This window comes from Pungitius pungitius, chromosome 19 (genome assembly GCF_949316345.1).
Source record: "Pungitius pungitius chromosome 19, fPunPun2.1, whole genome shotgun sequence".
Classification (NCBI taxonomy): Eukaryota; Metazoa; Chordata; class Actinopteri; order Perciformes; family Gasterosteidae; genus Pungitius; species Pungitius pungitius.
The window spans coordinates 5,913,575-5,925,984 of record NC_084918.1 but is presented as its reverse complement, the minus strand read 5'-3'; the positions used below and the strand labels follow the sequence as shown (position 1 = coordinate 5,925,984).

General features: G+C 46.5%; 1 protein-coding gene across 5 annotated transcripts; it reads left to right on the top strand.

Moving 5' to 3' along the window:
- The first annotated feature begins 329 nt into the window (after positions 1–329).
- spice1 (spindle and centriole associated protein 1) lies at positions 330–7,135 on the top strand. 5 transcript variants are annotated; one of them, XM_037456261.2, is made up of 18 exons: positions 330–1,445; positions 1,700–1,795; positions 2,008–2,055; positions 2,208–2,348; positions 2,506–2,608; positions 2,846–2,964; positions 3,149–3,237; positions 3,371–3,513; positions 3,601–3,726; positions 3,828–4,102; positions 4,606–4,737; positions 4,818–4,944; positions 5,031–5,144; positions 5,233–5,645; positions 6,081–6,261; positions 6,351–6,414; positions 6,805–6,868; positions 6,951–7,135. In XM_037456261.2, exons 2-18 carry the CDS (start codon positions 1,700–1,702, stop codon positions 7,008–7,010), a joined length of 2,295 nt encoding a protein of 764 aa, XP_037312158.2. In that variant the 5' UTR covers positions 330–1,445; the 3' UTR covers positions 7,011–7,135. The 5 variants fall into 5 exon arrangements, with proteins under 5 accessions (XP_037312158.2, XP_062415301.1, XP_037312157.2 ...); XM_062559317.1 differs by having other exon boundaries at positions 331–1,445; positions 2,891–2,964; positions 5,233–5,657; positions 6,951–7,131; XM_037456260.2 differs by having other exon boundaries at positions 331–1,445; positions 5,233–5,657; positions 6,954–7,131.
- Positions 7,136–12,410: the final 5,275 nt, after the last annotated feature.

Below are 12,410 nucleotides of genomic sequence, written 5' to 3'. Positions count from 1 at the left end.
TATCCTGAGGCTTCAAATGACTTTCCACAGGGATGCAGAGAATCCAAAACGTTTAGCCTGATCCATGCTGCTGTTACTCCCGAGACCCTTCAAAGCCAGCGATAAGGTTTCAAACTCCTGAAGCTCGGTCTTGCATTGTTGGGCGTCGGGACTCACTCCGCCGAGTCTGGGTCAGTGTAACCCGATTGAACTAAAGCGCGCAGAGTCTATCCGACTTTGCGTCAGAGTGAGAGGGGCGTGTAGGAGTCAAATGCAAAACACGCGACCTCTCAATCGAGCAAAAAAGTTTATCGAGATGCATCGAGAAGAGTAAAACACAACTTCCGACTGTAAATGAGAATAAAAGTCGAAACATGAAACTTTAATAGGTTCTATCAGTGCCCTGATAAAGTGAAATTTGAACATACCTTGACGGAAAAAATGAATTAATTATAAAGCCAATTAGATATTTTTCAATAACTTACTTGTTTTGCCAGCTTAATGATATATTTATATATAATTCATTTGTCCCGGTCAATGCAAGCGTCCTCATTGGCAAACGTTTACCATTTGAACGTTTTTACAAAAACATCCTCTTATATTGAAAGCTAGCTTACCTTGTAGCTGATTGAATACTATTGCTGGCTTGACGCAGCCTCTCTCGCGATCCCACATAAGACAGCAAAGTTGAATTCACCAAAGTTCAATCGAAGTTGCTCCTTGCTTAGCTTGATTGTCTCCAAAAAGCATCTTAGATTTCGGCTGTTGGACTCTGCGCCTGCAAGCATCCCTGTACTGCGATCACCAACATGGGGGAGAGTTTACCACATGGGGCCAATGCCATCTAGTGGAGTTGCAACATCTTTACTTGTTTGCAAACCAAAGGCAACATGTTTAGGCTAGTTAAAATACTTTTACTAGTACTTGCTATTAACTACTTAACAGTTACAGGTCAATTCATCTCCAAACTATGTTCACACATTGTATTATATATCTTGCTCATAAAATGTAAGAATGCAGGACTTTGTTTGCAATAGGATATTATTTCATTGTGTATTACTGCTTGCTAACGACTGGACTACACTACCCAGCAGCATTTAGCGTTAAAGCAGTTAGTCCCCTCTCCACAAGCTAGCTACAATATCAACTATAGCTTTAAAATATGTGTGCCTTATAAATAATGATCATAATCATCCTGACGGCTTAACATCGACGGGTTATTTCTTGTTGTATACCACTTTTATTTTTCGATAAGATTTCTCTTCCACCGCTGAACCATCGTCGCTCAACAAAACTGCATTTCCCGTGATGCTTCACGGCGAAGCGGTGGTAACAGCAACGGAAGTGGCGCGCGACTGTTGAAAAACTGACACACAACGAACCGAAGAGGAGATTTTGATGCTCTTCAACGTTGTCAGACTCAGACTCAACTTTGTGGAACTAAAAGTGGCTTCCTAGCGTGTAACGTAAGTGCTAACGTCAACTGTTGCCTCAACATTTGGTTATCTTTGCGTGAAAGCACATTTCGGCGTTAACGTTCATCGAGTGGAGCCCATTGAAAAAACACAGCTGACGTCACTGGTTAAGAACTTAACGTTATATCTGTGACTGTTGTAAAGGGGACTTTATCTACTCAACCCACGCGCTGGTATATTAAGCTGAACTATGTGAAATGTGTAAAATAAGTCAGTGGACTAATGCCTTCGTGTCCGTGAAGCAGATGTCGTTTGTGAGAGGTGGACGTCCACAACAACACAAAGTTAAACGGCCCGTTCGACCCAAGAAAGCAGCAGCAGCTCCCAAAAGAGATTGGGTGGTGAGTACTGACATCTGCTCCACCTGCTGACGAGAGGAGTTTGGTTACTGAAATACATTATACAGCCAGTAATAGGATTCTTTATGGAGTGACCTGCAGTTATGCCCACACAATCGAGATGATATTCCACCCATGTTTGCTGTAAACGTTTTCCCTCAAAGTAATCTTATTAAGCAAGTTAAGTGATGTCCGCCCTCTCCTGATGGTTTCAGAGCACTGTCAATGACCTGTCTGTGCACAGGGCGTCGCCTGCGGAGCTGGTAAGTTATCAGTGTGACCTCTGCCACTGGGGAGTGATGCATACTGTTTTCACAATGCATTACATCATTGCAGCAAGCTGACGGCACTGAAATAATCAAACTGGTTATTTTCATCCTACGTTTGCTTGTCTCATTAACCGCCTTGGCTTCAGAACCATCGGCATGAGATTCACAAGTCCCACAACAGGGCGGCGGCTCAGTGGGAGCTGAGAGAAAAAGATCTGCAGCGCCGTTTCAGACACGCCGGGAGCCCCGCTCCTCTGGACGACGCCAGCCTCAGCATCATCAGGGAGGTACGTGTGACGGCGAGTTCCAGTTACCTTTTTGTGGCTTCTTGGGTTTCTCAATGTTTGTTTTTTGTTTTTAGAAGAATCTATATATTTGTTTGTTATACAGAAAGTGCTTAGTGTATCAAGGGGCTTTTGCTCATGGTGTGTTTTACTGCTGCAGGTGTTCTCTGATCAGCTGTTGCTTCAGGATGTGCTGGCTCGCTCTGACAGAGCCATGGCTGTTGTCAAAGACTTGTTTGGAGATGCTCCACGCAGGCAGACTGGTACGAATCTTCTTTATTCACTCTGTAGTTGTATAAATGATGTGCTAAGTGAACAAAACATGCATGTATTTACCTCTTCCCTGCTTGTTGACATACAAGTCAAAGCTTCTCATTTAAGATAATTAGATTTCCGAAGATTAGATGTTTATTACTAAATTAAAAACTAGGATTTTTTTTATTTTCATATATTTCATGTTTTATTGGGGTTGTATGCAGAGTGTTTTTGTCTTTCTGTAGGGCACCCCAGTGTGACAATGGCACCAAACTGTGACTCTGACTCAGGGCTGCCGGTGCTACAAAGACCTGATCCTCCAACGCAACTGTCTCTGCTCAGCCAGTCTCTGATGGACCCACAGGTGTGTGTGTGTGTGTGTGTTACTGCCAAGATAATGTCAAACATTTGTGGTTTGTTACTTGATGTTTCCATAAGCTTTCATCCATAATACTGTATTTTCTGGCCAAATGTTTATTTTTACACCCTAGTCATACCTTCTTGCAGAATTTGTTATATATTAATGTATATAAAATGACAATTTTTAGGCTCTTAATGAGATTGAAGCTTCAGAGGAAGACTACAGTGATGAAGATACTTGTCCTACTGGCAGTTCAGACTATGACGTAATCCGCAGGTAATGCCTGTGAAATATCGTACCTGCAAACCTGACTTATGTTCCCTCCCTCGGGAGAGAATATAATACATGCATCTGTTGCTTTTTAAGCCCGCTGACACCATAACATTGCTTGTGATACTTTTCTTTGCAGGGCCAATGTTAAAAAAATGAAGGCCCAGTCTCGAGGTAGGGTGGTACAGCGACAGAAAGTCAATGGTGCCAACTCCAAGCAGGCAGGCAGGGATAACCATCCTGTAACCCCCTGCACATCAGGCAGAGCATCGGCTCAAGCAGGTAGGACGATGAGGAGGACAACATCCGAGATATGAATTTCATTCAGTCATCACAAGAGAAAAATATGCTCTTCTCACCTTGTTTCAGCTCTGAACGCCACAATGGCGGTTCAGCGTGTTCGCTCCAGACAAAGCCAGTCCGAGGAAGCCATGGAGGAACCAGCGGTCCTGGTTTCTCAAGTCCTAAACCCTGACGTTCCTCTTAACCAGTCAGGTAAAATCACGGAGATATCTGTGTTTTCATAATTAGTCTCTCGGTGACAAATGTGCCATCCTATGAACTGCTAATAGCGTTTCTCTGTATATATACATCAGGCAGAGTCAGTAGTCAAACCATGAGGGGCAGGAATGGGGTTTCCCAGAGGTCAGCGCTGGATGGCTCATCGGTTGCCTCTCTCAGTGGGGACCAGTCCAGCCTGGGCCTGTTGCAGACCATGCTGGGTCAGGTGGAGGCCGACTTGGATACTCTGATTCCTGCCACTGAACCAGCTTCAGCGCAGAGTCAGAAGAAGGATAAAGCTCAAGGCCTCACAGGGTTCTCTGTTGCGTTGGTCTCCACTCTGGGGCGTTTAGTGCACCTGCTCAAACAGGTACTGAAATTGATCCAATGAAGTATCTGTTAGTCAGTAGCATAACCATTGCTTGGTTTGTTAGGCTATTATTTATTAAGGGTTGGTTTTTTTTGGTCTCATTGTGGGTACAAAGTATTTGTGGGTACAAAGTATTTTAACATTGCAGTATGACACACTTTGAGACTAACTCTGAAAAGAACGGATCAAATAAATGTTTTTACCCCTTTAATAGAAATCCAATGCAGTAACCTTCATCAAGTTATTACACTATCAAATGTTTTCTACTCTCCTGGCAGAATTCATTTGACCTGATGCTAATGTATTGTAAATCCGTGGTTTTCACATGTATCCGCGGATACAACTTTGAGATCACTAAATGGAGGCGAGGTGTACATTTGGATATATTGCTCAACTCAACCAAGTTTCAATTAAATTAATGAAAATCTGGATGCCCAGAATTTACTTGAAGCTGTAGCATCCTGTTAAATTTCATAACATCCACCGATCTTCGCTGTCTTCAGAGGGAAGAAAAAGCACAGGAGGAGGCTCGAGAGAGGAGGATCCTGGAGGAGGTGTCAAGGGAGCAGCGCGGGCTGATCGACGCGCTCACCGCTGAGACGATGACTCTGAGGGAAGAGGCCGCCGCCCTGCAGGTGAGACCGAGCTCACCGCGCAGTCCGACGCGGCTTAACTCTCCAGATTCCAACCGCGTGCTCGCCTGTTTCTCCGTCAGTCCGGGCTGCAGCAGCGGACGACAGAGCTGGAGCAGAAGTTGGACACGGTGGTGTTGTTGATGGGGGGACTCGGACTCCTGGAGGCGCCCGTTGACCCGCCCCGTGACTCTGATTCCCGAGCTGCAGGTTCATACAGTGTGTGTTTGTCTGTCTGTCTTGTGACAAACAGTGAATTGTGCATAATTCCTTTTTTTTCTTCATGTTGCAAACAGTTTGTCAGTCTGCACCAGTTGATCAGCGACATTCTGAACGAGTGCGAGTGTCGGCTTCTCCAGCTGTCTTGCTCTCCCCTCCTCGCCAGACAGACAACTGGCAACAAACTCCCGGTAACAGCCTGTGTGTATTTGAGTAATCACCACTACTCCATCAGCCTTGAGAAGCTTTAATTTTGCTCTTCCCCCGCCTCTTTCCTAGCGACTCATCCAGTACAGCTTCACCGGGATCCTCCTGGAGACATCCTACGCTCCCGTGAGGACGTCCACTCCCACAGCTCTGCCTCTAGCCTAACCAGCCTTCCTCTCTCCAGCCTCCCCTCTTCTTCTTCATCATTATCCCCAACCTCCGACCCTCTCGGCTCACAGCTCTCCCCGGGGGTCATGCTGGCGGAGATCGCTCAGCTGACCAGACAGAACAACCTGATCAGGGCCCAGTTTAGCCGGGCTAAGAGCCGCGGGTCGGAGGTCGCGGAACCGTCTCGGGGTAGCAACGAGCAGAGGAGGAACAGCGCGGGGAGAGTCACACCCCAAAATGTTGGAGAGGGGAGGATGTCGGCATCCAGCAGCACAGGGAGAAGGAGTCGGAGCGTCCAGGCTGCTGAAGGAGAGCAGGTGACAAACCAGGTGCGTTTGAAGCGTAAAGCTTGCTTTCTAGCTAAGAAGTGAACGTGTGTTCTATCAAATCCACATATATCTTTTCTCATGCACAGATCATTAATGCTTTAGGCCTGTTAGCTTTTACATTACATTACATTACTTGTCATTTAACTGACGCTTTATCCAAAGCGACTTACATTGCATTATAACCCATGCGTTACATTTTGCCTGGGGAGCAGTTAGGGGTTAAGTGTCTTGCTCAGGGACACTTCGACATGGCACATGGAGCAGCCGCACATGGAGCAGCCGGGATTTGAACCACCAGCCGTGCGGTTCCCAGCGCACCACACTACTCCATCTGCCACCATTGCCCCTTTTCTATATTGAAAGTCTGAGCACATTAATTCCCTGTTTTCAGGAGGATAATGATTTGTTTCTCCTCTCGCTCAGGCAACTTCACCCGACAGCCTCCACATGAGCAGTGTGGAACAGCGCCTCCTGGAGCTAAACAGACAAAGTGCAGCGGCGAGGGGTCGCCTGCTGGAGCTTATTGAGCAGCAGAAGCAAAGTACCGTAGCTTCTACCTCTAGTTCCCCCATCCCTCCCTCCGCTTTCAGCCCCCATTCAGCAGGTACGAAGGCTCATCAGGACCCGTTTATCTGTGTAATCAATGGCTCGTCACTGTAAAATATGATTGGATCGTGTCCTTCCCAACTGCAGGGGGGAGTCCTGAGGCATCTCTGCTGCTGCCTGAAGAGGAGCGGCTGTCACAGACAAGGAGACGGTGAGTTGCTCTTTTTGTTTCCTGATAATTAATTCTACACATACTTTCTAGATTTTTTTGTTGTTCTCAGTTTAACAGACTCTGTTTCCTATGAAACCTATGAATCACTCCGAAAAACGCACACATTACAGAACTTGTGCACACAGAGGCTGATGCGATCTTTAATAATGTCCAAGTGACTTTGGCTCTTCAGATAATCTGGACTCCTGAGCGACTTTTCTAGAAGAGAAATTCATTCATAATTCATATTCTTTCTTTTACACCCCCCCTCTTAAATGTTGCAGTGTGGTTATCTGTCCACCAGAGGGCAGTGTGGACGTACTGCATAGCTCAATTTTGGGTCCTGACCAGTTTTTACCAACTTTTTTTCATTATATGTTTGTGGTGCAGATCTGCTGGTTCTGAAGTGTCTTCTAACAGTCTTGGTGGAGAAATGAGAGATGGCAAAACACGGGTACACACAAATTCTACAGAGTAAATAGAAGTAGTCCGATTTTTCCAAATCGAAGTTTCCAATGTCTTTTCTTGTTCCACAGCAGATGGAGAAGCGGAGAGAGAGAGATGGGTGGTTTGCCTTGTCTGCTCATGTGAGGTGACAGGACGAACAATTATTCAACCCAATTTACTAATATTTTATCCAAACATGCATTTTAAATGACTCAATTAAACTTGTTTTAAATTAACTTTGTTTCTGTTCTCACTGTTTCTTAACACACATTGTAGATGCTTTAGGGTTACGTTTATGATCATTGTGATCGTGGAATAAATTATATCTTCCTTTCTTTACCTCCTGTAAAGTGCAATTGTTACAATTAAGTTTGCTTACTTACTGTAGTAATCCAGTTTCAGTTTTCCGAGATAATTTGAGTATTTTGTGTGCAGTTAGTTAACGCGTGTGTGTCTGAGGAGCTGTGTGTTGCACTGCGTCTCCCAAAACTCAAAGCTGCATTAAATCCTGCCAAGCTAAGTGCGTCAGTCCACCTGTGGTTTGGTTTAGTTATGGTCTGCTTTCCTCCCTCTGAGGCATGTTTTGATGTTTTTATATAATTTAAATGCATGCTAACAAGTTACAAAGAAATCGGAGTGAGAGAGGAGGAAAAAAGCTAAAGTCGCTTGAACCCACTTTGACTTCTGCTGTGGCTTCTACTAAAGTTTGGCCTCTCATAGCTATTTACGGGATACACAAATGCATACAAACATTGGTTTGTTTTTCTTCTTTTCTCCGGCTCATATCTGAAGTCATTGTTTACCTCGACCTCTGTGGTCCTTACAGTCATCTTTTCTTTTTCTTGTACATTCATCTAGACTGTTTAGTTTAACTACAATTTACTAGGCCACGTAAATATATGAAACAACTGGTGCCATCTGTGCTCGTTCTCCCTCTGTCCTCAATCCAAGCCCACGACTTGTGTCGTGCTTTTACACATACTTACTTGTTCTCCTCCACGTACACTTGTACTACTTTTCAATCTAGCTTCACTTTGCTGTGGCCCGGCAGCATCATGACAGACCTGCACGAGTCTCAACCACCATGCCTATCTACGTAGCCGTGACGACCGCTTCCCACTCATGGTGATGACAGGACCGCAGTGTTCATAATGTAGTATGTTCCCTTCTTGTTTATGTTGTGTGTGTCTCTCATTTATGTCTACAGAGCTGGACCTTTTATGGTGCCTTCCAGACTGCAGCAGGTAAACGGCCCGGGACCAAGAGCAGACTGTGAACACTTGAACGAAAGTCAACGTCAAGTGGTGTCCAACCTTTTCTTTTTTTAAATACAGTTGGGAAATCCCGACCATTCAACGACTGCTCAGCTGGACGCTAAAGCTGGACCTCAATCAATAATAAGTGGTCGTAAGCGCACTGTTTGCTGAGGGTTTAAAGGTCTGCTTGAGTAGGAAGGGGAGCACTTGAGTTCTCCAGCCAGTCAGGAGAGCCGTGTGAGCAACAACAATGGCCAGCAGGGAAATCAGAAGGAGTAAATATTGCAGATAATAACAGGATGGAGGCGTAAAGAGGCCAGGGACGGCGTCGGTAAACCTGGGGTCAGAGGTTACCGTGGGGACTCGAGGGGGGAGGCAGGCAGGGCTTATTGTGCCCGGGCGGGTTGAGTGAAGAACGGGGTGAATGGGGATTAACCCCAGCCCAGTGCCTCTCAATGACCTCCTACCCCCTCACCCCTCACACACACACACACACACACACACACACACACACACTCCTACAAGGTATGGGTATGGCCCCCATGTGGCTCCCCCACAAAACCACCATCTTTATCCAGGCCATCAGCCTCAGCGCACCTCCATTACTCCGCACAGGCACTTATTCACACATACATCATGTGACCTAAAGACGAGGGAAACACCAATTTTCAAAGTCGCACACACATTAAATCACGTGTGGGTTTATTGGGGGCTCTGAGGGGGGGGGGGTTCTTTACACATTTAATCTGCCCCCACTTCACCTCAGTGAAGGAGCCTGAAGTCACTCAGAAAAACACACACTACAGCTCCACTAGAGCCTGTGCGCACAGTGGCTCATGTGATCGCCTTTAATCATGTCCAAGGTGACTTTGGCTCTTCAGATAATCTGGACTCCTGAGCGACTTTTCTAATAGAGAAATACATAACTGTTCATACTTGCTTCTCTTGTTCTTTTCAGCCTTTTGAACCAACAGCTATCATGTCATACATAAATTGCTTAAAATGTTGTGTCCATATACATACTTGTTTCTAATACTTCTTTCACCTCCCCCCTAAATGTTGCAGTGTGCTTATCTGTCCACCAGAGGGCAGTGTGGAAGTACTACTACGCTCATTTTGGGGTCCTGACGAGTTTATGTTTTTAGCCAACTTTCTTCATAATATTTTATTCATTTGATAAAACTACATGGTCATACATCTTAAAATAAACATAAACCAAACCATCGTGGCATCAGTCAGTTATGGTTATTTGACTCTTTAAAATAACAATGGAAAAAAAATGTCTTAAAATAAATGTATTAAATGATCGCAAATATTGTGAAATCCGAGTGGTTAAATTACCAAATTGGACATTATAAAGAAACGGTAGGTTTCTTTAATACTGTGAGAGTTTGTTTTGATGCGTTTTGTTGTATCCTGTAGTAGCCATTTTGTCAACTCATTCTGCTGCTTTCTCACCCAAAACCGCCCTTAAAATGTCTCAGGTTTTAGAAGCAGCGTGACGTGACATGTGCGTGACGTGCAAGCTGCGCGTGTGTGTGTGTGTGTGTGCGCGTGTGCTGCACAGCTGTGCGAGGTTCTGATCTGAAGCAGGCTATTGCTTGCTGTGAAAATATTATTGCAAGTGTTTATTATTGCTTCAGTGTGAAACAGTGGGAGAGTTGTGTGTGCTGCACGGCCTGGTGGAGTACAGAGTGTCTGTGGAGGGATAGTGGTGGTGGTGGTGGTGGTGGTGGTACTAGTGGGTGGGGGTCAGTCCCTTCTCCTCCTCTCTGTTTCCCACCGGGCAGCGCCCCCCCCATTGCACCCTGGGTAATGGGGGAGGCCTTTTGGAGTTGATTAGTTCCGGCTGGATCCCAGAGAGAGTCCTGACAGGCAGGAGAAACGAGCTCTCAGCGTGACCCCCCCCCCCCCCCCCCACACACACACACACCCCTGTCTCAGTCACAATGGGCAAGGCAGGGGAAGGGCTTTTTAAACAACTGCAGCTTCACTCTACTCTGCCACCCCCCCCCCCCCCCCCACAAAAAAAAAGGCCATTATTACTCCGAAAACCACATTGCACTGCTGCAGCGCTCCGGCCTCGCTGCGTCTACTAGCAGCTTTTCCTCACCTCTCCCCCTTTTTTCTGTCGGTACAAGTGGAAAAAAAGTGCTCCGGCGTCGTCCTTTGATGGACATTATGGATGCAGCGCGCTCAGTGGGTCGCCCGCAGAACCGGCCGCATCCATCAGGGTCCTCCTACGGTGCTTTGTGCGTCCCTGACAGACCTCCACATCCACCACGTTGGACACCTGTGGCACAAAGTGACATCCAGTGGACACATTCCTCAGCAGAGCGGCATCGTTCACACACTTTGCATCTGTGGCTTTATCCTGGCTATCCTCTTTACCCCCCCCCCCCCCTCGCAGATCCCTCCCCCCCACAGATCCTCTCTTTCTTCTGCTCTCCTCACCCCTCTCACCCTTTTTCTCCACACATAATTGATTAAGGGCCGTTTTCATAAATCAATTTGGGACGCACATCAGTCAGCCCTGAATGGAGGAACCCCCCCCTCTGAGCAGCGGTATTAATCTACCTCAGCATGACTTGCCACTCTGACACACACACACACACACACACACACACACACACACACATACACACACAGAGCTGTAGTTAGTTTTCTTTACTTTAGGTTTTGGCTCTTGCAGGTACTAAAACATGAAATATGCAAACGTTTTCAGCAGTTTTGCAGAAACTCTGAGCTGGAACAGACACGTTCATGAAGTTTCCTGTGCAGAGTCCACGCTCGCTGCTCTGAGGAGACTCAAAGAGAAGTGTGGGTGTTTAAAGGGGTTGGAGGGGTGGAAGGATCAGACGCCACGACAAAAGCAGAGGCGAGCAAAAAAAAGCCAAAATGTGAATGAGAACCAATCGTTTACACATGTCTTTTCTGTACGTCTCTAAAAAAAACAAAAACATGCTGTTTGTGCTCTCAGCAGTCACTGTGCCTCACTGCTGTTTATGATTAGACCGATTTCATCGTCATTACAATTAAGTGACTTCATCTTTCCTTCTTCCCCCCTCTCTTTCTCTCTCTGGGCTCCTTCTCTGATCCAAAGCTGCTGTTTTGAAGGTTTTGATATTAATGTAACCATGACACCCACCTTTCTCATTAGAAGAAAAAATAAAATAAAACCGTGCCAGGTTGCAATGGCTTCTGGGAACACGAGCCTGCAGCAGCTGCAAGTGATATGCCAGCCCCCCCCCCCCCCCCCCCGTCTGTTCTAACTCTCTGCCCCCTTTTCTCTAACTTTTTTCCTTCACACACATTGATCTTTTGTTCTTTCTTATTTTTAATTACCTTCTCTCCCCCCCCCCCCCCCCCCCCGCTACGGCTCGATTTCTCTCTCCTTCTTTTACCCTCACCTCCACCCCCCCCCCCCCCCTCACTCTGCCGCCCCTCGACGTGCCACAGGGTGTTGGCTTTAGTGGTAGTGAAAGCTGCTTTGCCTTAAAAAACAGTTTGTCTTAATGAGAAGGGGGGGTCGGGGGGTACAGGCATGAGAGAGGCGGGGGGGCGGAGGGTCACAGCTGAAGCCAATTGCGTCCCTTTCCTGTCTGGGGTGCTGCTGGTCGGGGTCAAGCTCAGGGTCGCGCTGCCTCGTCGCTCCGACTGGGTCCTGGTGCTGGTTCTGATAGCCGCCAGCGTGTGTGTGTGTGTGTGTGTGTGTGCATGTGCGTGTGTGTATGTGTGTGTGTGTGTGCGTGTGCGTGTGTGTATGTGTGTGTGTGCATGTGCGTGTGTGTGTGTTCACAAGACAGCGGGTGTGTTTTTGTACGAGTTAAGAGAAGAGGGGCAAGAGGCACATCTGTTTCTGATCCCCCAGAAAGCTTTGCTCTCCGGACCTGGAGGTGCCGGCGTGCTTGTGAAGAACTGTGCGGGGGGGGGGGGGGTTCATCACAGTGTGTCTCGGGGATGATATAGTACGATGTGGCCTGTTTTTACCACAACCCCCTCCACTTCTGCCTCTTTTACATTTGCAGAAAGTAAGCATGTCCCAAGAAAACACAATCTGACGATCAGCACCACTATTCACATATTTGCATTCTATAACTTGTTTAATCAATGTACCAAGAACAAAGTGTAATAATGACGTATCAAAGTATTTCTTTGCCAGGACCAGTAGCTTCCTGAAGCCCCTGCTGGTCAACTGGCAACGTCATGGCAACTTTAATTTTATATTCAATTTTGTTTATCCAGTGTTTATGCTAAGCTAAGCTAAGCTAAGCTGATGGCTCCAGCTACATG

Coding starts and splice junctions, on each gene's coding strand:
- spice1 (XM_037456259.2), top strand. CDS start 1,700: ATGTCGTTTGTGAGAGGTGGACGTCCACAACAACACAAAGTTAAACGG. Junction 2,965..3,148: donor AGTCTCTGATGGACCCACAG/GTGTGTGTGTGT, acceptor GACAATTTTTAG/GCTCTTAATGAGATTGAAGC. Junction 6,869..6,950: donor TGAGAGATGGCAAAACACGG/GTACACACAAAT, acceptor CTTGTTCCACAG/CAGATGGAGAAGCGGAGAGA.